At 36.5% G+C, this 22,224-nt stretch overlaps 1 protein-coding gene across 1 annotated transcript in view; it reads right to left on the bottom strand.

Moving 5' to 3' along the window:
- Positions 1-675: 675 nt before the first annotated feature.
- The window catches only part of LOC100888559 (TOM1-like protein 2), a 37,969-nt gene continuing 16,420 nt past the window's right edge, over positions 676-22,224 (bottom strand). The window contains 13 exon segments of the mRNA XM_030984499.1: positions 676-5,543; positions 6,226-6,240; positions 7,109-7,184; positions 7,805-7,885; positions 10,709-10,732; positions 11,721-11,811; positions 14,009-14,147; positions 14,634-14,653; positions 14,656-14,864; positions 16,361-16,521; positions 18,382-18,460; positions 19,491-19,721; positions 20,543-20,752. Of these exon segments, the coding sequence (XP_030840359.1) occupies positions 5,389-5,543; positions 6,226-6,240; positions 7,109-7,184; positions 7,805-7,885; positions 10,709-10,732; positions 11,721-11,811; positions 14,009-14,147; positions 14,634-14,653; positions 14,656-14,864; positions 16,361-16,521; positions 18,382-18,460; positions 19,491-19,721; positions 20,543-20,752 (1,491 nt within the window). The 3' untranslated portion in view covers positions 676-5,388.

Here is a 22,224-nt window from a genome sequence, read left to right as displayed (position 1 = left end):
AACAACAACAACAAAAAAAAAAATCACTTTTGGCAAAAAAATCCTACGGGATTACATACCATACCGCACTAGTAGGGGATCCAAAGGTTTTCAAATGGTTAACAGGGGGAGGGCCCCTACAGCCAAAACTGTGTAGCTAGCCTACAATTCAAACAACTTCTCCAGATCCAAAAGTAGAACAGTCAACTTATATTGTGAGTAGATACCTTCTTAAGTGAAGAATACAAATTATTCATGCAGTTCCCGAATGGCCCAATTTGGTCCATGAGAGCTAGGGTAGTAGGTGGACATGCTCGTTTCATCTACTTCTTCAAAAACCATGGTCAAACTTCAACCAAAATGTGGCAAGAATTAGCCTTATATAGCCGCAGAAAAGGCAAGGTTGTCCAGGTTGTATACTTGGCCCTTATGGTGGCTCAAAAAGAGGGCCCCAACTATATAAATTTCTCTTTCCCAACAACAGACAATGCAGTCAAAGATTGTTTGCCAAAAAAGTTATAGATAGGTGAAGAATAAAAAACACTGCTTAGCAGTATATGTCCATGGTGGCCCAATTTTTACCTCTGACATTATTACCTTTGACATTTTTTACCTGGCACTGTCTAGTCACCCTAGCTGAAATTGTGGGTTTTAATAAACACAGGTCATCACAATAACAAGAAACAGAGTAAACAGTTTTTATCATTGGCATGTACGATTTTAATTGCATTTGAAAGAAATTACTATATCCAAGCTCTCCATGTATACAAACATACATGCATTTTCAAAAATGTATAATAGTGCAAAAATAGAGATATGCAAGAATTTTGAAAGTCACTGATCAACCGACTATGATCACACAAATCACAAACTGGAATCAATTATAGAAGTGTATGACACATTTCACTTTACAGGAATCATATGAACAGGCGGCATCCCATCCAACAGGAGGATCAACAGGCTGAATTCAGTCTTGTTTAAAATAAAGGGCAACTCACAAGACCATGAACATTAGCCCTATTTGATCTGATGAACCTTCGTCAAGACTCAACAGAATGATGGGCTAGGTATCAAATATCATCAGTTTCACAATGATCTTGGTTTACCGGAAAATGCTTCCTCCGATCAACAATAGATTTTAATTTTTTTTAAACTAATATACATATGGTATAAATGTACGAAAGAATTAATTCCAGACTGTTACTCCAATGATGGAGCTCTACATGTATCTAGTAAATAAGGAAGATGTTTTATGTCCTCTCGATACAAAATGTTGAGAGATTTGTTGTTTATTCCATGGCTCTATTCAGCTACAAAAACACAATTTGTGTAAAATCCAAAAGCCAGTCGTTATGAAATTGGATTTATTTATCTATTTATTTATTTGAATACAAGTATATATTGACATTGAAATAAATCAATAAATAACTATAATCCATATTTACTTGCATTTGGATTTGTACCTTCCACTCCTTAGTTTCTGTCATTCAAAGATGTCTTTTTAAAAGAGACCTAGTGCATGCCTTTAAAGTGTACCAATCACTTATATAATCATAACAATAATAATAATAGTGGAGTCTTGTATAGCACATTGCCACTCCTGGCACTCCATTATTATTACCCCAGCTTTGACATGGCTGCAATTACAGCGCTCAAGCATTTTAAGGAATCAAAAGAAAAGAAAACCTGACAAACTACAGCATAAAGCCTTATACGAAATAGTGAGCCAGTTGAAAACATCTTGAAATTGGAGTTGGATTCTGTATTTCTTCATACCAGTACTCCATAACAGTTAGCCTATAGAATGCCAGGTAAAGTGTCCCTTTTAAGTTTTAATTATTCCAGCTTTACACAAATAATCTTTGTATTAACAAAAATAAAGGTGCTTGGTACACTTTCAATTTCTTGCATCTAAATTACCTCATGCAAGAGCTTTTCTTTTCACCTAGATTGATATCTAGATGTATATCACCTTATATAATAACCTGATACTAGCCCTTTTCTAGATTGATACCTGTATTTATATCGCTCTATAATTTGTATAGGACACTTTTACATGCATTGGCATATCCAGAAACTGCCACAATAGGGGCAGATCTAGACCTCCAGAAAAGAGGGGGAGGGGCTTTACGTAACTTGACAGACCTGCATGCAATATAACCTGTTGCCAGTTGCATTGATTTTACTTCATAGGCCTTTGAGCAAGGCATACTGTTAAAACAACTTCAATTTATACTAGATATACCACTATAATGCACAACAGAATACAAGCAGAAATGGATTAATGTGCCACTGAGACTTGATGTGTAATTATATTCCAGATGTTAATAAAAGAAGAGATGCAATAAATTACAAAGTAAAGATTTCATTTCATCCCCTTGAGTTTTGCAAGTGGATGGAATTCAGAAACTAAACAGCTCTGAAAACAAATGGGAAACAAAGTCTGCCAAGCTGCTCTTCATAAGATTTATGTAATGTCCTTTTATATCTCTTCATGCCTTTCACTAGTAGAAAGAAACATTGAGAACTGTTTATAACTGCAAAAGAACTCCCCAAAGTTGGCTAATTTCATCCAATATTGCATCTCAGTCTACAGGCACAGACCCTAATTTGTCACCTTTAAACACGATTCCATCTAGTCTTGAGCCAAGCCGGACTATGTCCGTCTCAGTCTCATAGTTCAGACATACACACTGTGGACTGACAAGGGTTTACAATTGTAAAATAATTTCATCCAGCAAAATAAATTTATAGACAGTAATGTAAATCTATTGATATCAAATGTTGAAAATGAAAGATATCCTATTTTTGCAATTTGAAATACCAAACAATACAAACAAATTAAACATATACATGTAGACAAGACATTCCATATTTCCATTTCTGAATCGTACAATTAACGTAATCATCACATATACACTTATATGTATATACATAGATAATATATAAAAAAATCTTGAATTTGATTCCTATAATAAATGCACTGAAATTATAGTAGCTAAATGACTTACATGTACATGATTTATAAATATCCTGTGTTAAATGAAAATCAAAATGCACAGTATTAAATGTATATAATTACATACTACCAAGTAATATTCCACATAAAATTCTTGAATTGATTATCAACATCACTACAAATATGAAGAAGTTGATCTGTTTGGACAACCAATTGGTGCAGCAGGAGTCCCAGCTATAGCCAAAAAATTGTGGTGGCAACTGGGGTTATATTAAACCCCAGGTGGTGATAATATTGTTCAGTCTGTGACATAATGTAGATGATTTAGTCACCAGTTGGAGGAAAACAAACTTTGAAAGAAACCTCCTGTAAACACAGTACCTCCTGCCAAGCAACTGCCAGATTTTGGAAATGTCTTAAGCTAACCAGATCATGTGGGATAACTTATCACAGACCAACTGAGGAAGAGATTTCAAACTCCAATGAGTACAGGAAACTCTATCTAGAGGACTGAGTGCTTTCACTGCCAAGATCTTTCTAGTGACATTAAAAATGAAATCTCTGTTTATCCATATGAACACTTTTCACACAGGATGGTATATACATGTAATTTCTTCTCAGAAATTCAAGTTTTTCCTAAACAAGGTTAACCTCTAATCTATCACAGACATTCATAGGGGATCACCATGGGCAAATTACTCCCCCCCCCCCCCCCCAGTCAAAATGTGAAAATGTTTAAAACATGAATACTGAACATTTAGTGCACCTTGCTAATACTGGGAATATTTCTTTCCTGTTTGTCAGAATTCATTTACTCCTAACTTTTCTTCTGACAAATGTGAAACTGTTTGACACTAATAAACCAGAATTGATGTAACCCATCACAACAGATGTTTGAGACTCAACTAAAAATGTAAACAAACATCTTTTGAGATTTAAAAATCTGAATTGGAGAAACACAATATTAAACCCAGTAAAAGAAACCTGGATCCACCACTGTCCATATACACTGTATGTACTCTGTTAAACCATTATTACTACATGTAAAATCAAAATATGTTATGTTAACAACTACTGGGATTGGGACAGAAAGAATGTATGCCACAGTTTAGGTCAACTTTCTTCTGATTTATTATGTATTTTTTTATTGATAAATAAAAATAATAAAAATAATATTATTAAACTTAATGCTACATAAGTACTAGTGCCCATGTCTATCTAAACACATTTTTAAGACATTCTCTAATTTTTACTTCAAGTGGAAAATAGAAAACATAATATTTGTTCCAATCCTAAATTCTACATTTTATGTATGCTATAAAAGAAGACAAAACACATTTAATTTTGATGCCAAAGTAAAATTAAAGAGGTTTATCAAGTGAAAATATAGGTTAATTATCCCATTCTTTGAGATACATGTAAGAGAATACATGTGTTTACTGTACATCATACATCTAACAATGTCTCCTGCTTTATACATGTATTTCATATACAAAATTTTAATACTATGAACATTACAATTAAAATAGCATAGTGCGATGATAGTTTCCTAATTTTGACATATACGTTAACATGAGTGACAAGTATTTAGTTCATGAATATACATGTACATGTTCCCTACTCCCTTTTTCTTATACCATTGATACCATCTGGAAAAAGGGAAAAGAATTGTATACATGCACATCTAATAAATACATGTTTATTGTCATGGTGATTCTATGATAGGTAAATACTAAGTACATTTTAAGGTGACCCCAATTTGAGCTACCATTAGTCAAATAATGTGAATTCAGTTTATTCTTTTCAAACTAGTTTTGGATTACAGTTCTGAGAACAAATAATAATAATATGTCTTGTTTACCCAGGGTAGCCTCATCAGTATTCATACTGTTCTCCCTGAGGGCCCTGCAATCATATTATGATATGAAAGTATGATTTACTTGCTTCTAATTATACTTTTTCTTTGTATCCATTCCACGCATCTGTCTTTTCGTTATTTAACTGTCCAATAATGTCATACTTTCACTTTCCAGCTTTACCTCAATAACTTGTGTTCAAAACTCATGTGGACAAACTATTTCAAATTGAGTTTGGAAGAGCTCATAATAAACAAGAATACAATATTTGACTAAACATAACATATATAAATCTCTCTGCTGTACATAAATCATAGGTGTGTGCAGAATTTGGTGATGGGGGACTGAAACCAGGCGCGCCCGAACCATCCCAGCTTGTTTATTGAGGGTTCCGGGCATGAGGAGGGCTTCAGCCGCCTCCACACTAGACGGGATAGTGTAAATGTAAAAGCTACAAGATATGAAATCATATAAATTCTTTACCTTCTCACAGATATACTACATGTTATCTTTTAAACATAATTACCTGAAGACTTCAAATGACAGATTGAATTTAGATTAATATATGACAAACAAACTTGTTAGCGTCAAACCCTATAAGGCAAACATGTTGTTTTCTGCCTCGTTCATCTGCATCTGCCTATTCTGCTGGGTGGATGCGGGAGCAGTCACATTGCTATGGCTACCGATGTTGGCTGTTGGGAGCGTCTCGCCCACTTGCGCCCTCTCCTGCAGGAACTTGTCAAACTCTGGAATAGAAAGGACAACCAACAACTTACACAATAATGTTTACATTACATGCAATTGTTTTTGTAAGGAAGTTACAATGCTCTTGAAACAGGCAGTCATTGTACATACAATCTGCAGGATAGACATACAGAAAGATAGTAAGGCAATCACACCAACAAGAGTTGGTCTCTTGTAATTTGCTAAACATACAAGTACTGAACAGGTTAAAAGCAAAGAGACAACAGACAAGAACAGGAGGCAGGCAGATACACAAAGGAAAGAGTAAGAGAGAGAGAGAAAGAGGGAGAGAGGAAAAAAGTAAGAGATACAGAAAGAAAGAAGGATGGGATGGGACACGAGGGTTAGACAGATTAAAAACATACGCAGGCTTTAAAGGGAAAAAGAGCATGAAAGAGAGAAGGGAAAGAAACTGTTTAAAATGAAAAGACAACAAACTTACATACACACAGACAGGCAGGACAGAGAAAGACTGATAGAAGACAAGAGGATGGAAGATAAACAAGGTGCCAGAAAAAAAAAAACAGGTAGTAAAGATATCATTTTCAAAGGAAGTAATGTGTCTACCGGTATCTGTTGGGAAACAAGGAAAAGCATGCAAAGCACTAGGGGGAACAGGCAAGACGGATGGAGGCAAATAGACATACAAACAGCTGCACTGAGTGTGTGATGTTTTGATCTTACCTCCAGTCTTTGCACCTCCAATGGCAGAGAAAGAAAGAATGATAGAAATATAATCTTTAAATGAAACGTAAATCAGAGACACAAAGACGACAGGCAGAGAGTTAAACAAACCAACAGTTTAGGTTACTTCCATGGTGTTTACCTGATTTTAAAACAGCAATGGGGAACAAAGAAGAGAGCAATCCCAAGAGAGACAAACACAGAGCGAAAGGAAATTATGCAGACAATGTGCTATGTATCACATAGTAGATTTTATAATGTACATGTATGTACCTCCGTTCACAGAAACAGAGAATAGGGACTTTTAGATTTGCGTGGACTGAAACGTGTGACGTCCATTCAAGGCAGTGCATTAAAAGAACGTCGATCGTAGCATAGACCTATTGTCTTTTTGCGAATCTAAAAGTCCCTAATAACAAACCAGCACTGCACAAAGACACAGTAAGAGGCAAGAAATAGAGTGAGACGGGCAGACAGAGTGACACAGATCAACTACAATTACAATCATTTAAAGCAACAGACAAATAAGGAAATACACAAAAATATACACACACAACATAAACATTAAATAAGAAAAAATATACAAACAAACAAAATAATCTTTTGTATTTGTATTTACCTGAGCATGAGATAAATATACATGAACATGTATATCCATTGGGCCAACAGAGAAAAGTAGGCAATTCATAGAAACAGAGTCAACAGACAAGGAGGTACACAACAGACATAAAGAAAATAAACTTCAAAATCAAGTATTTCCTGAGCATGTATCATCCACAAGGAAACAGAGGGAACTAAAAGTAAACAATTAAAAGCAATAAGTACAGATAAACGGAGAAAATTACAGACACACAGAACTATATTGTGTGTATTTGGTACTCACCTGAGCTGCTAATACCTGGATCATCCACATCATCGGAATTAGTATTAGCGGCTGCGTATGTATCTTGTGCTTTGCTCTGTTTATAATTAGAAATGATAGTACTGATTACATCCCATGCTGTTGTATTGATGTATAGCAAACATTGTCAAATGCTATAAAAACTAAATATCAAATGTACATGTAATACAAATCTTAAAAAATAAGTAGGGGCTAGAAAGTTTGTTTAACACACAGCAGTTTAGTGTTGCCTTTTTATGACATTTTATTTTTATCTTGTGATCCAGAATGCTCTACATTACAAATCATACATGATTGAGCAGGAAGTGCAAACATCACTGGAAAATGTTAGTCTATTTCTGTTCCAGTACACTGTGCCAATCGTAAAACAAGAGCAATGTACATGTACTAACAAATAATAATTGAAGTCTATAATTTGGCAATGCAGAGTGAATTTATAAACACTGTTTTGTATACAAATCAGGAATTTCTTGCTGATATTTAGTATAATTTTAATTCACACTGTTTCATTTATATTTAATGAGCATTCTTTATTTGTTTAAACTATAAACAAGTTGAAAATATATTATTAAATAAAAAGCCGATTCATTTAAACGTTTACAAAACTAATTGCTTTTGGTTAAAGGTTATCTTGAGTTCTGGTACAGAAGTATACCAACTACTAATAACTCTTATTACCAAATCACTATCTGTAAGCCACTGCTCCATCTCGTCCATCCCTCCTGCTCCTTTCGATGCTGGGGCAACGACCGGTTGCTGCTAGAAGAATCAAACAAATTATTATGAAATAGTAGATACATTCTGTAGCTCTTTAATACAGATACAAAGGTGTGATTGGTCCACAGCTCGTCATATGGTATAGATTATCATGTTCAAAATGAAAAACATATTTCTCTCCTGGTCATTTTTCAATGGTTATATTGACCATATGGTCAAATGAGTATATTTTTTGGTCATACTGGATCGACGAAACCCTGCGCGTACCCATTATATGCATTGTTTTTTAGGCGTGCATTTGCTAATTGGCTTGAGAAAATTAAAAAGGCACAAGATCGCAAATACCTTTAATCTTATATCAAGGAGAAGATAACGCCCTCCAGCAGTCCAATGAATGTTCAGATGCCAAACTCTTGACACAAAAAAATAGACTGAATATCCTAAAAAGTCACATTTTCACGAAAACTCGACATTACGACTGGCCCGATGGCCCCGGGCTATTAAAATGTCAAAAAAAATGTTTTACTGGTAGGAACGTACCGGGGTAAAATATAACATGTTTGCTCTTTCATTAACATTTAATGAGAAGATTGTAAAGCAAAGTTTTTTCAGGTTTGCACGGTTTACTTGTTCATGTTTCTATGCAATGCCACAGTTTATATGTGCGTTTTGTTTTTGTTTTAAATATTTTTTTTGGAAAGATGAAAAGCCGTGTTTGCAAGAGGCGATATCGTATTATCGTATTTCCCCTTTTTTATCGTACTAAATACGATAAAATCATACTGGTTGGCATCTCTGTATACCGCACTGTATATCATCTCATTAGTGATTAAGGAAGGGAGATGGCTCAGTCGGTATAGCATCTGCCTACATAGAAGCAGGATATGTAACAGTGGAAAAGACTCATCCCTTGGATAGGATGTTAAATAGAGATCCTGTATGGAGGAGAGTCCCCATCCTTGCGTTTTAAGAACCCACTGCACTATCAAAGAGGAGGGCTGTGGTAGTACACCTGAATATGCCAGATCAGTTTGTTATACATGGGGAGGAGAGACCTGAAAGTTTGCCCCCCCCCCCCCCCTACCCCTCCACCGGCACATGTGATGGCAATGCTTAGTTATAATTTCAGTAATACCTTAAAAGCAATATTTTCATTAAATACATGCAACCTTAAAGTAAAACATACAAATCAATGTATCATGCGAGTGTATGCTATATGAACATTTCTATTCCAGCTGTCATGTAATACACAACTCACTCATTCATTCCTTTTTTTTAGTTGTCAGGTATACACATTCATGCGCTATAAAAATGGAATCCATACTGTCTTCAAACAAAAAGAAGATTTTAGTAAGTTTGAGAATTTTGTCTTATCTTCCATATCAAACAGCTTAGGATCCTGTGCATTATCTTTATGACAAAAACACAAAAAATACCCAGCAAACTTCCATAAAGGTTACCGGTAGTAGAAAAGATAGCAAAAATACAGTTCACAGCACGTGTTACAGAGTCCATGCAGGAATGTCATAAACCTATTTTAGGAACAAAAGAATCATGCTGACATTGAAGGATTCACACACAAACACACACACATTAACGTACAACAGTTTAGTGTAATCTTTTTATTAGTGATGTTCATAATTTTGATCTCTTGTATGGGCAGAAAGCGCAATAATCATTGGAGAATTTGCAAGTACATTTGTAGGTTCACAGAAAAGAGTGATTTAATCAAATATAATGATTTAAGTATCTAAACTGGCAATGCAGATTGCAATTTATAATCAACTGTTGTCATGTAAAAGGATGCTATTTCTTGTTGATTTTTGTTGTACATTTTATTCTTTTAAAGTACAAAAGGATGGAAAATACAAATTATTGTTGCAAATTCTAGGAGGGAATGGTGATGCACTTAGACCTGTAGAATACTCTGAACTGCTATGTATGGACCTTTAGGAATTTTAGAGTAGAGGTACGAATAAGGAAGCTCAGCAAAATGTAGTGGCATATATAGAGTTTTGGTAAGCCCTCAAAAACTGTTTGCCAGAATTCTTTTTGCTGTTAGATGATAAAAATTGCAAGATATATTGGCCAAAGTACGATGCTGTGAAGTTTTTTTCCTCCTCAAGCGGAATATTAAACAAATAAGAGGCAGACAAAATGTACTAAATATATAGTCTGGGTCGTAAATTCCAACAATGCAATACACATGGTATCTGCATATGTATATAGCATTGAGATTGTTGTACGAGAAGCCGTCAGGGTGGAACGGTCCTTGCATAGGAGGGTATTGTATACACATGATCTAGCATTCTTTTCATTTACACTAACATTCACCAGAAAACATGGATGGAATATCAAATTATCTATCTTTCAATACAAGGAGAATAATGTGAGACTATATTAAACACGTTTCATGACAATTTTCTTTCTGCTACCAAGACTGTGCGTGTGCTTCAAATGCATGGAGGCAAAACCAGAATATTATACGTCTCGCAAATAATACATTAATGGAGTGTTATTTGAGCTTCATTCCTTGCTTGAGGGAGAGGTCCCATAATGATATATATCTGATAAGTAGACATTGTTCAAAGTATTGAATGATGCAAATGTACTTTAGGGGAGAAAATCCATTTAAGACATAGAGTAGAAGAGAAGGAGAGAGAGAAAGGGAGAGGGAAAGATGCAAGTATATAACCTTCCTACATATACATGAACATTGAAAAAGGCTATTATTCAGAAACTTAGGGTTACACTTTTACATTCAATAGCATCACCAAAAACAAATATGCCTCTTTTTATGTGCAACTTTGTTTTGCTATTAAAGCTAGCTATACACTCATCAACAATTTTCCACTACAGTCTTACCTCCTCTGTCATGACAGCATCATACTGAATGCATGGAATGAAATAACATCATGTGACTCTAACTACATGTACATATATAGCTGCATGTGAATTGACGTGCCCTAGCTAGTACAGACATTTTATCTACATTTTCTCCTTTCCACCCAGGTGTTAAATGGGTACCCGATAGAATGTCAATGTTAATGTGGTTGGATTAGCATGTGCACTGCCACAAAAAGGCAATTAGCTGGAATGTTCCTCTACGAGAGGGGGATGTGTAGTGTAATGTGTAGAATAGTAATTGAATCCAGTGACCAGGGTCATAATAAGCCTGTAAGCACTTTGGTCAGTTAATGAAAAATTGCTTCAGAAGAAGCCTGACGAAAACAACTTGGATCTACAGTTTAACCCCTTCTGTGCCTTAAAATGAAACATTTTAATTTGTTTTAATTTTTAATTTTTTTTTTTTTTTTTTTGGGGGGGGGGGGGGAGATTTTCTTTGCCCAAAAGTCAAGAGAAGGGAATTACAGTATCCACAGCATTGTCTATGAAATGTACATTTATCTTAATACTCAATTCTACAATGAACTGTGATCCACAGTCTGGAGACTTATCCACAAGACCACAACATAAACCAAATGACCGTACCAGTCAATTGTATTTGCATTCCTCAATATTTTGTGACGTACTGTAAAACCAGAAATGTTCAGACCATGAAAAATTGTGTATTTTGTGCAGAAGAGTTTTTTTTTGACAAGAAACTTTCACATATGTTCGTATTATGGAACTGTTCAGTGCCATTAGTGAACAAGTGCAATTTTCATGGCAAGAAAGATCTTCAAAAATTCTGTGTCGTGTCAGTTGTGAAATTGTGACATTGTAGTGCATCTAAACCGATTGCGCGGAACATCATTTTTGTGTGAGTGGTTCAGGCATGCAAATTTTTCAGTTTACAGTGTTCTCAATGTCATCTGCTTTATTCAGCTGTTGTCTGAAAGTATACCATTGATTGACATATAAAGCTAATACTCACTGCTGGAGGAGGGAGGGACCTGTTCTGTACAAATCCTGCCAAAGCACCACCGGCCTGGTCTACATTAGTGTTGTCTTGATATGTACTGCCCCTGCAAAGGAACAGATAAAGACAGTAACGTAGATAATAATAATAATAATAATATTCAGTGTTTATATAGCGCTCAATAAATCGATCCAACGATGTGCCTAAGCGCTTTACAGATATACTATTACCCCGGTCATCGGATTCAGGCTTACCCACACACAATGCATGCACATTTTCCACTTCCTGGGGAGCATTCCAGCCAGTCGCCATTTTACAAGCGCACACTTGCTCGTTCAACCACATGAACTTTGCTCAACTTGTGCGCGTGTTACACAGAACCATCTTTGACAAGGCCTCAAGTGACTTGTCGTTCCTCTGAATCTGTCACATCTTTTTAGCATGCCATCACAAGTCAACTTTAAGTTAGTCTATGGGCAGCAAAAAATGAAAATTGAAAAGTTAAAGATAATATTTTTTGATCTCCAACTCTTGATTTCTTGAACAGTTCTTATTGTTGTTAAAATGTTTTATACATACACACAAACTGTTGATACAGTGTTTCAATGCCCTAACAAGCACATGAGACTAATATTATTTATCCACACATCCATCTACCCTAGTCACATCACGGAGGATTGAACAGCCTGTATTTAAAGACCCATTTTTTTCTTTAAAAAAAATAGATATCAAAACTGCGTGTCACAAAAATATCTTGTTATCAGAATGTTCCTAAATAGTAATCAAATCAGGGTCTTCTTTCCATTAGATATGAGTTATGGTATCCCCTCATTTACAAATTGTAATTTTTTTATATTTTTTTTTGTTATAAAAACAACCTTGAGATTACCCCCCCCCCCCCCCCTCATAAAAAAAAAATGAAAAAGAAAAAAATCTTAAATGCTAAAAGTAATTGATCTTTTCATGAAGATTGGATATTTGTATCATTAATGCTACAGTGCACCACTTTTTTCCATCTTTTTATTACTAAACAGTTTGAACAAAATAGAGCCTCAAAATCTATTTGGGTAATTTAGGATGAACCAGATGAATTGTGACAAAGAATATGTATTTATTAAAGCCGATAGCATTGATGTCATAAAATTGTGGATTGTCATGGCTTCGTCAAATGGGTTTTCAGCACAAAGGCCTGGTTCGGATGTTCGGCAGAAAAATGTAAACGTTTTTGCAAGCTAATAAACTTGTCATTTTGTACCTAATTTTCATGTCATGATAGCTCATTTTATATTTACTTTTTTCCCATTTTCCGCCTTTGTGATTTATGCCTATCCAGTGGTAGGCGCGACTTCACTGGCGCCATTTAAATCCCAAATCTTGACCACGCTACGTCGCGATCGCAAGCCATAAACAAAGATACATGTGCGTGATCACTGATCAAAACATGTTCAGCTCAAGCCCATTCAACAAAAAATGATATTTTAATTGTAACAATATTGGACAAATTTCGCAATATAAATAATGAAATAAATATATATTATAGTATGGTATTTATTTGTTCAGGAAAAAATAGGGATTTTATATTTTTCCTATTGAAAATAAAAACTTGTAAAAAACAGTTATTGACGAGCCTGATTTGCTATTCAAGATGGCAGCTTTCATGACTCTAACATTAGACAACAACTGTCTCGGAAAATCTTTAAGAATATCATTTATTGACAAATTGAAAACATGATTCTTTTAAAATTGAAAATAAGACACGATTCAAGACGGAAATACGAATGTAAGTAGTACTTTTCTTCACAAATAATTACGTTTAGAGCAGTTTTTTAATGTGAACTTCGTGCTGGTCGGAAGCAGTGTGCAGAACTCCTATGTGCTGGTCGGGCCCGGTCAGCTGGCCGGCACGCCCAGTGCCGACCGCTGTGGCTATAACGCTGCTTGCTATTATATTACCGAACCCCGAACCGAACCAAGTTCGGGTGAAAAATTGCCGAACTCTCCCGAACCGAACCGAACACGAACATAGCGTCTGACTTACAGCACTACTTTCAACACCTTGGTGGACCCAACTGTCGCATCTCCAAGACAACTTTGCAAGACATTAATGTATATTTGCCACTCTCCACTCGGGTGTTAAAAGGGTACAGGTAGGATAGAATTCCTTGGATGATGTGAGCACGAAAAATCAGAAGCCTACCTCGGGCAGGACAAATGTTGAAGTGCCTTAAGCACCATGCATGGTCAATATGAGCATCACAAAAGTATTGAATATCATCATATCTGATTATCATATCTCAACATACGATCTGATGCTGTCTTGGTATGTGGTGCCCCTGCTCTGTGCAAACATGTCAAAGTCATCTTCCGGAGGTGGCGGATTCACTGAGGTTGGCACATTACTGATCTGACCCAATGAGTTGCTCACGCTGCCTCCAGTCATTGCTGTCAAACAAAGTACACACATTATTATTCATGACTTTCTGATTCTTTGCCCAATTTCTGTCCAATTATCATCATTTTCTAAAGTTGAATCAGCTCTCACTCCTCAAATTGGCAACATTTATTCTTATCTTTAAGTTAACACTTCAATGTATATAGTATGAGACAAAGTACAATGTGTATGTCAAATAATCATGCAAATGACAAATGCAACACAAAAATGACAAATTTCTTCAATGAAATAGTGATTATCCATTCTAGTCTTTTGTTAATTGAACAAGGCTGGTTGAAGTTGGTGCAATGCTGAAGTGAAAATGACCCAATGTTATTTTGGTTTATATTAAATCATTCTCGCTTTAGCCTTACAAGAACTCCATCCAGCATAACGTGGGTGGCCTATATAAATGTCAGAAATAAACAAATTCATAGAATTGGTCCACCCATTCTACCGTCAATAGCGTGGTTTGACCAAACCATTCTCATACTTACAGAGCCCTGCTAATTGGTCAGTTAGACCACCAGCTCCTGGACCTTGGTTGGACACCTCAGGGTAGGGGAGGCCATTGTATGCACCCCTGGAGGGCCCATCATGCCCCCTCCCATCGGTGCTGCTGGGGGGTAGGCTGGGGCAGGTGCAGCAGCGTAGGCGGGGGCCGGTTCGTCCAATCCCAGATCAATTAACGTTCCTACACTACTCTCTCCTTGGCCAGGTGCTTGTGCCTGCATGAAACAAACCACAAAACATATCCTTGCTTGAGAATGAGAAGGGCCTCAACTCCATATCTGGTGAAATTAAGTCTTGCAATCACTTTGTAGGTCTCATTCTCTCTTACAAAATGACATAATTTGCAATTAATGATTTTCCTTAAAGGTAATACAACGTTTTGGTATGGGGTCATGAATTTGGTTCAAAGGAACATATTGGAAGCATATGCGATCCTACAATATTCAGTGATCGTTGTCGCGGTTGAAATCAAGTCTAAATTTATGAAATTGTAAAAATTAAACTCTTTATGTTGTATAGCTCCCTCTCAAGGTCAAGATTTTAATTAACCTATAAAAAATGTTTCTTGACTAAAATCGATTAGCTATTACCGTTTGGAAATTATCTATCACAACCGTAACTATCACGGCCGTAGGCGCTATTTGAAATTTATCAAAATTTACCGGGAGCACCAGTAAATTGTTATAATCAATTTTTCTCGAAAGCAGAAGTGTTTAAGGGGCTAAATTTTCTAGTGCTTATAATAAATCCACAGTGGCATCCAAATATATCAAAATATTAAAGAATCACTATCCTCCCAATTTTCAAAATTTCCCAAAACTTTGTATTAACTTTAATTAATAATAATAATAATATTCCACTTTTATATGAGATATTTATTAAAGATAAAACTTTTGCACATCTTTGCCAAATACAGAATAGAAGGGACTTAACTTATGAGCCGGTCTCATTCCCGATTTCCCGAACGAGAAGGTTCTAAACTCCCTGGTCACATTACACGTTCGTTAAAGTGTACGGGTGACACTATATGCAGGTTTTTATTCAGAATGAGAAGGACCATTGCTCCTATTCAAAATGCAATAAATTGTTTCTGTATCATAGCCCAAGACAAGTTCAATGCCTGTACATATAATAACTTCCAACAGTCAATGACTCTAATGGCCATGACAAGATTATCTTAAAATCTGTACAGAAATACCGCCTGGTTGCAATATAATGGGTCACTTTTTGTAGACATATTCTCCTACTTTTTCAACAATAGGACAACCTTCACTGTAGTTTAGGAGAGTAATTAATCCTTTTTTGGTGCATCAAGACAACTCCTCAAAAGATTTTCCCTCCAAAGAGGACCTTTTCAAACTTCTTCCACAAAAATTATTTCTATGAGAAATGTCAAGTGGCACATTTGAATTTTGCATCATGTCAAATATCACACAACAAAATGCAATTCAGAAATTTTGAATCTTGTGAAACCTGTATATAAAGACTGCTCAAGGGAGACAAGAAAAGTAGTCTTTATTAGCAGGTGGTCTTAATGTACAGGTTCCTTCAATGATAAACGCTATGCAAGGGAGACAGAAAATATGGTCCTTATATACAGACTGTAGCAATAATCTGTGGGTTAATTGGGGAGCTACCTACAGGGGCAATATGGGCAGCTCCAAGGGCAAGGTCGATTTAATCCCTTGTAATTTGAAGTTGATCAACTCACTGTTATCGGAGCGGCAGCAGGGTATACTGCTGGCATGGCAGGCATGGTAGAGGGGGCTTGAGATGGTTGGGTACTCTGTGCCTGGGACTGGCGATAGCGCTCGTAGCGGTCGAAGCGGACAAACATATTGTTCAGGTCATCGTTCACTCTCAGTAACTCTCCTGAAAAAATACAGAGTCAAGAGAAAACAGAACTATTAACAGCTACAATATGTGTGTAACATGGTGGAATATTGCTCATGTAGTCCTTTTCTCTTCTTGCTGTATTCTCTCTCTCTCTCTCTCTCTCTCTCTCTCTATCTTTATCTTTGTCTCTTTCTGCTGTATCTTTCTTTGTCTTAATTTGTTATAGATGTATTTATAAAATGTGCTGGCATGTCTAGTTGAAGCTATCTATTGAAGCTATCCTGTTCCCACACTGGGATATAGCCTTTATGACCCTATTGCCATTCACAGTATAAATCCATATCCTGTTCGATACAATACTGAATACTAGTGTACTAGACTTTAGTGCCATTCATAAATCTGTAATAATAGAGATTAAGTTCCATGAAAGGGGATTTAGATATCAGACGGGCTCTTTGTGGTCATTCATGCTTTGTGACTATTCTTTGAAACATATTCTTTGAAGAACACCTCATAGGACTGTGTCTTTGGCCATGAGTGGTGACCTTGAACCAATAAGAGTAGAGCTTTAGATTAGACCCCTTCCCCCTTTTTAAAGTAATGACCAATAAGATGATCGGAGGAAAAGTCGAGTATGAATGTTTAATGAGGTATAAAAGTAGTTTGCATGAATGTTTTGCTCACTTGGCTCCACCCTGACTTTGGTCTCCTCTACCTGTACCCCTGTCCTCCAATCTCCCTCAAGCTGTCCCTGAACTAACAACTAATTGCTGAAGGTGAAAATCAACAAGTTCTGGACTCACAAAGTTATCGAAGTACAGCGTTGTTCCAGAATCGTTCAAGAAAGCCAAGTCACTTCAATCACCAAGTCAGGAATATTCAACTTAAATTATACAACATACTTTGAGGGAACTTAACTTGAAAATGTCAGGAACTGATTGATAAGGAGGAACATTGATAGGAGGAACATTGAGTGCAGATACGTCGGCAAATAGGTACCATTAACCCTATGCCAATTTGATGCTGTGTTCCTGATTTTGATCCTGAGTTCCTGAATTTGAGCCTGTGCTTCTGCTGTGTATCTTGTCGTCCTGATCCCGCAACCGTGTTCCCGATTAGATTCCCGTCTCCGACGTCGTCATCTTCCTGTCCCCACACCCGTAGCATTGTTGTCCATCTCTTCATCTCGTCTCATCAGTACATCCATTTGATTCGCGAACAGTCTACCGCGCTGTATGTAAGTGGCCACGGTACTAACAATTTCTAACTAACCTCCCTCTTCCCATCCCTTAATGTCCCATTTATTTTAGACCAACAAGTTAAGGCTTTTAAACTATATTTTAGCTTAAGGTGTATTTTGATATAAATATATGTTGAAGAGAAGACAGAGATCTTCTGGATTATTGATACTATTTTCACGACATTGTTTGATAATAAATACTGTTAGAAGAATAGTTGATACAAGTCAGTGATTGGTAAATAAACATATATGACACCTTAAATACTATATTGTGTCCCAGCGCTCTTATTCTTTGACTTTATTTTAAATCGGTGGTTTATTTGAACTAACCCCTCCCCCGAGTGGAAGTCATAGCTAGAGGACCAATACAAAAACCTGATTTCACTCAGAGCTCGATTCTACTATTTCATTATAATAGAAGACGGCGTGGCGTGGGCGGTTAGATGTGTATACATGTACGTCAGGTATTTGTACTATTCAAATGGTTTTCAAATAATAACTTTCTTCTACATGACTCGCCCTTGAAATCATGTGTGTAGTATAAACAACGATTTCTTACTCATCTTTTTTCTTCTAAACTTCATTCTGTTCTCTGTTAAAAGAAGAAAAATATTCAGTAAAACAACAACAAAAAAATTTCTACTTGAATGACCTACCTGTGACCTCTTCATGAGTGACCTCTGATAAAAGTGTAACAACCCTCTTCTGCATTGTACGACAGGTTTGGTTCAGTTCCTGTATGACAGACGATTCAAGAGTGGAAAAGTTTGGATTGAATGATTGATTAATTAACTGAATGACTGATTGACGACTAATCTATTGATTGACTGATTGAGTGATGGACTTGACAGACTTATTGTTGTCTGATTAAGTGGCATCTTTCCAAGACAGGGGTTCTGTCAATGTAACTGGGCAGCTCATTTTCGGACCCCCATATTACAGGTTTAACCAAGTTCTTCCCAATCACCACCACCTTCATCATTGTAGGTGATGTCTTCCCAGCACAGATCATCTGCATCAGTACCGGTACCTACTCATTTTTGTCTGGATAGTGTTGGAATGATTGAATGAATGGACAGCAAGAGATCTTAACATTTATGTATTCTTCTCTAAATTTCTAATTCATCTTAAAAAATCACAAGGCCCCCAAAATAAGGTGTTTAGGAAATGAAACATATTCAATGACATAGGTAATGCTTTGTTTTCTTGATATTAACATATATTGCACTGCATGTTTTTCACATGTTTCGGACAGCAATGTGTCATAAATATAGACAGAAGAGATGTTTGAAAATTAGTTTTTATCTATCTTTTATGATAATTGAACAATTCATGTACATCTTCTGATCTACATTGCATTCTGTCAAAATACTAATGACAAAAATTGAAATTCAGTGCCAAAAAGACAATAATCTGCAATGTTATGTCCATGTGAATGCCTGCGCTAGTGTGAGTGTGTATTTGTGTCTGGAGAGGAAAGGTTTGGATGACTGCAGATGTAAGGTAAAAGTTAAACTGATGGTTCACATTGTCGTGAGTGTTTCAAACTTAGCCAGTGCTCACTCAAGCATATATATATTGTCAATATTTATAGTGCCATTGGATTGAATGGACCCTCATCGATAACTGCATAAGAAAACAAATCATGCAGATATTGTGAAATTATAATTTTGGAGGATATTTTGAGTGATTACTTTTTTGTATAATTCTATGTTTGTCCATAATTATTATCCTAATTAATATTCTCATTTGTTTAAATACAAACCTGGAGCAAGTCAAGATCATCTGGATTCTCCTGTCCTGGTTGCATTTCAGTCAGCATCTCAGACATGACCCTGACATTACCCAGGACCAGGTCTAGTTCCCTCCTGAGCTTGGTCATGTGATCTGCTGAGAAGGTCATTGGTCCCTGCTGCTGCTGCTGCTGCTGCTGCTGCTGAGGGGGTACTTGGGCAGGAACATGAACAGGTCCAGGTCCAGGTATAGGCTGTGTTGGCTGAAATTAGAATGGATATTGGGGAATGGGACCAAATTGATGTCGGGGTAGGAAATAAAGATGGAATGAGAACAACAGCTACTGTTACTACTTCTACTACATATAATTATTGTTCTTTATGATGTTGTTGTTGTTGTTATTGCTGTTGTGTTTATGTTGTTATCATCATCATCATTATTAGTATTATCACATTCATTGTACATTGATTGAATCTGAAGAAACTTGATTAAGAACGTACAGGGGCCTTACATCAATAAACATGTGCTCTAAGGTAACCCAATCGTTAAAGTGTAGCAATCAACCGCCAACAACAAATATTATCTTGATGTGAAATTGTAAGAGAGTCCATGTTGCTATATTGTATTCAGAATAGGAGGTTCAAATATTACTCAGTACAGAGAAATATTGCAGTTTTAAGTACACTCTCAGTAAACATAAAAATCACTTGTTGAGAAGACCAGTTGATGTCACACTTACAGAGAACAGGGTGCCTTACAGAACCCATATTCCATGCAAAGGTTCCATGCAAAGGTTTCATGGTATCCTTTTAATATATACTTCATACTCCTGAAACCTATATAGCCGGGTAAAGATTTTTTAAAGGTTGATTTTGTACATTCTAGCAATAAACAGACTTATTATTGCAGGTGATTGGTATACACTTTAAATAAAAAAGAAAGTCCCCACCTGCTAAAACCTTTATATATATGTGGCAAATGGGACAAATTGGTTTGGCTGGCATTAATATAAATTGTGGGTGGGGGAGGGGGAGGGGAGTGTAAAGTAAGGGAAAGGATTAGGCCACATCTGAATGTCAATACCTGTCTGGTAGGAGCTGGTCTATTCATAGCAGGGTCTACCTCTGGTGTGACTCTCAATGGGGTCCTGATGGGGGACAGTGCATCCAAGTCCATTGGAGGGAATTCAATGGACTTGCTCTTCAGTTCCTCGTACACCTTGACCACGCCTTGCAGGGTGGGGTCGTTCTTGAAGGCGTCGGCCCAAGACTGAATTAAACCCAGAATCTTCTCCTACAAACATCATACAGAAAATTCATGTATCAGGTATTTTGCCAGACCTACTTCTGTTCTACCAAGTGTTTATCATTTGTCAAATTCTTATATTAAATGAGTGAACTTCTAAGTCTTGACATTTTTCTTTGGGCTGCATGGTTTTATTCTTTAATTGGACACGAAATATCTTGCATAGGAATAACATTTTATAAAAATGACTACCGTATTTGCCAGCGTAAAGGCCGCAGTATTTTTGGAAGAGAAAATATCAAAAAGTCTGGGTGCGGCCTATGCTCAACTACAGTCAAAAGTCGCTGGTCAAAACAGCACGTAAAATCATACATATGGGACTACAATGACTATACCATTAATGTACAATGGTACAGGACATTCCTAGAATAACTCCACACATCTTCAGAGATGCCGAGTTCAAAGATCGGCAATGCGTGACATTTTCATGATTCGGCGCGCAAGCGCGCGTGCGAAAGTATAACACACGTATAAGGTATAGCGTTTTTCAAAATCTAGCGCGCACGTCGTGCGTAAGAGCATTTTCAGACCCTCGAAATGCGTGATGTCACGCCTAATGCGTGATACATAGTAGCTCTGCATCTTACCGACAATTTTATGTTGCATTGTAAAGATGAAAATAATCTTCATAACTGATTGTTCAAACAAATTCTACCAGTAGATCTAGATCTATTGTTTGTGCCATTGCATCGCTAAAAAGTAAAACAGGGGACCGTTACCGAGCTGCCGCACAACGCAACTGCGCATCCAGCCGAGGTCGCAATTTTGCATTACACCGTACATTGTGGTAGGGGTATATATCGGATACCAAATCTGCATGCGATACAGTACTACCATAGCTTAAAAATTGATGAAAATTAGCTAAATTACAATCATTTTTTAGGTAAACTTCCTGTAAATTTAAAGGGCCCATGACATCATGACATGACATGACATCATGGGCCCTGTAAATTTAAAGGGCCCATGACATTGAAATACAAATGTATTCCTGTTGGTGTGCAGTACTGCATACATCTCATATTTTGATATGTAAACTTTTGAATTTGTTTCATAGATTTTTAAATATATTTTGAAATATTTGTTTTTCAAACTTGCTAAGCTCCCCCCCCCCCCCCCAAAAAAAACCTCCAGATCTCATTCCCCTTGTGACATTATCTGTCAGTCAGAAGAAGGAGAACAAAGAAAAGGAAGAGAAGAAGAAAAGTACTAATAGCAGATTCTTGGACAACATTTCATATCCACAATGCATGATATACTCACATATTACACCAGCAACCAGCTTGAGCTAAACTTGTATGTTGCTATTGTATTACGTATTGTAACAGGTGGTCGACTTCGGCAAAGATACATGTATACCACTTTCTCAAGTTAGCTCATTGATGACTGACAGATGATGTCACAAGGGGAATGAGATCTGGAGGTTTTTGAATTGGAGCTTAGCAAGTTTGAAAAACAAATAT

The sequence above is a fragment of the Strongylocentrotus purpuratus genome, unplaced genomic scaffold (genome assembly GCF_000002235.5).
Source record: "Strongylocentrotus purpuratus isolate Spur 01 unplaced genomic scaffold, Spur_5.0 spur5_scaffold_14, whole genome shotgun sequence".
In the NCBI taxonomy this organism is placed as follows: Eukaryota; Metazoa; Echinodermata; class Echinoidea; order Camarodonta; family Strongylocentrotidae; genus Strongylocentrotus; species Strongylocentrotus purpuratus.
Note: the sequence above shows the minus strand (reverse complement) of the source record. Positions and strands in the feature narration are given on the sequence as shown.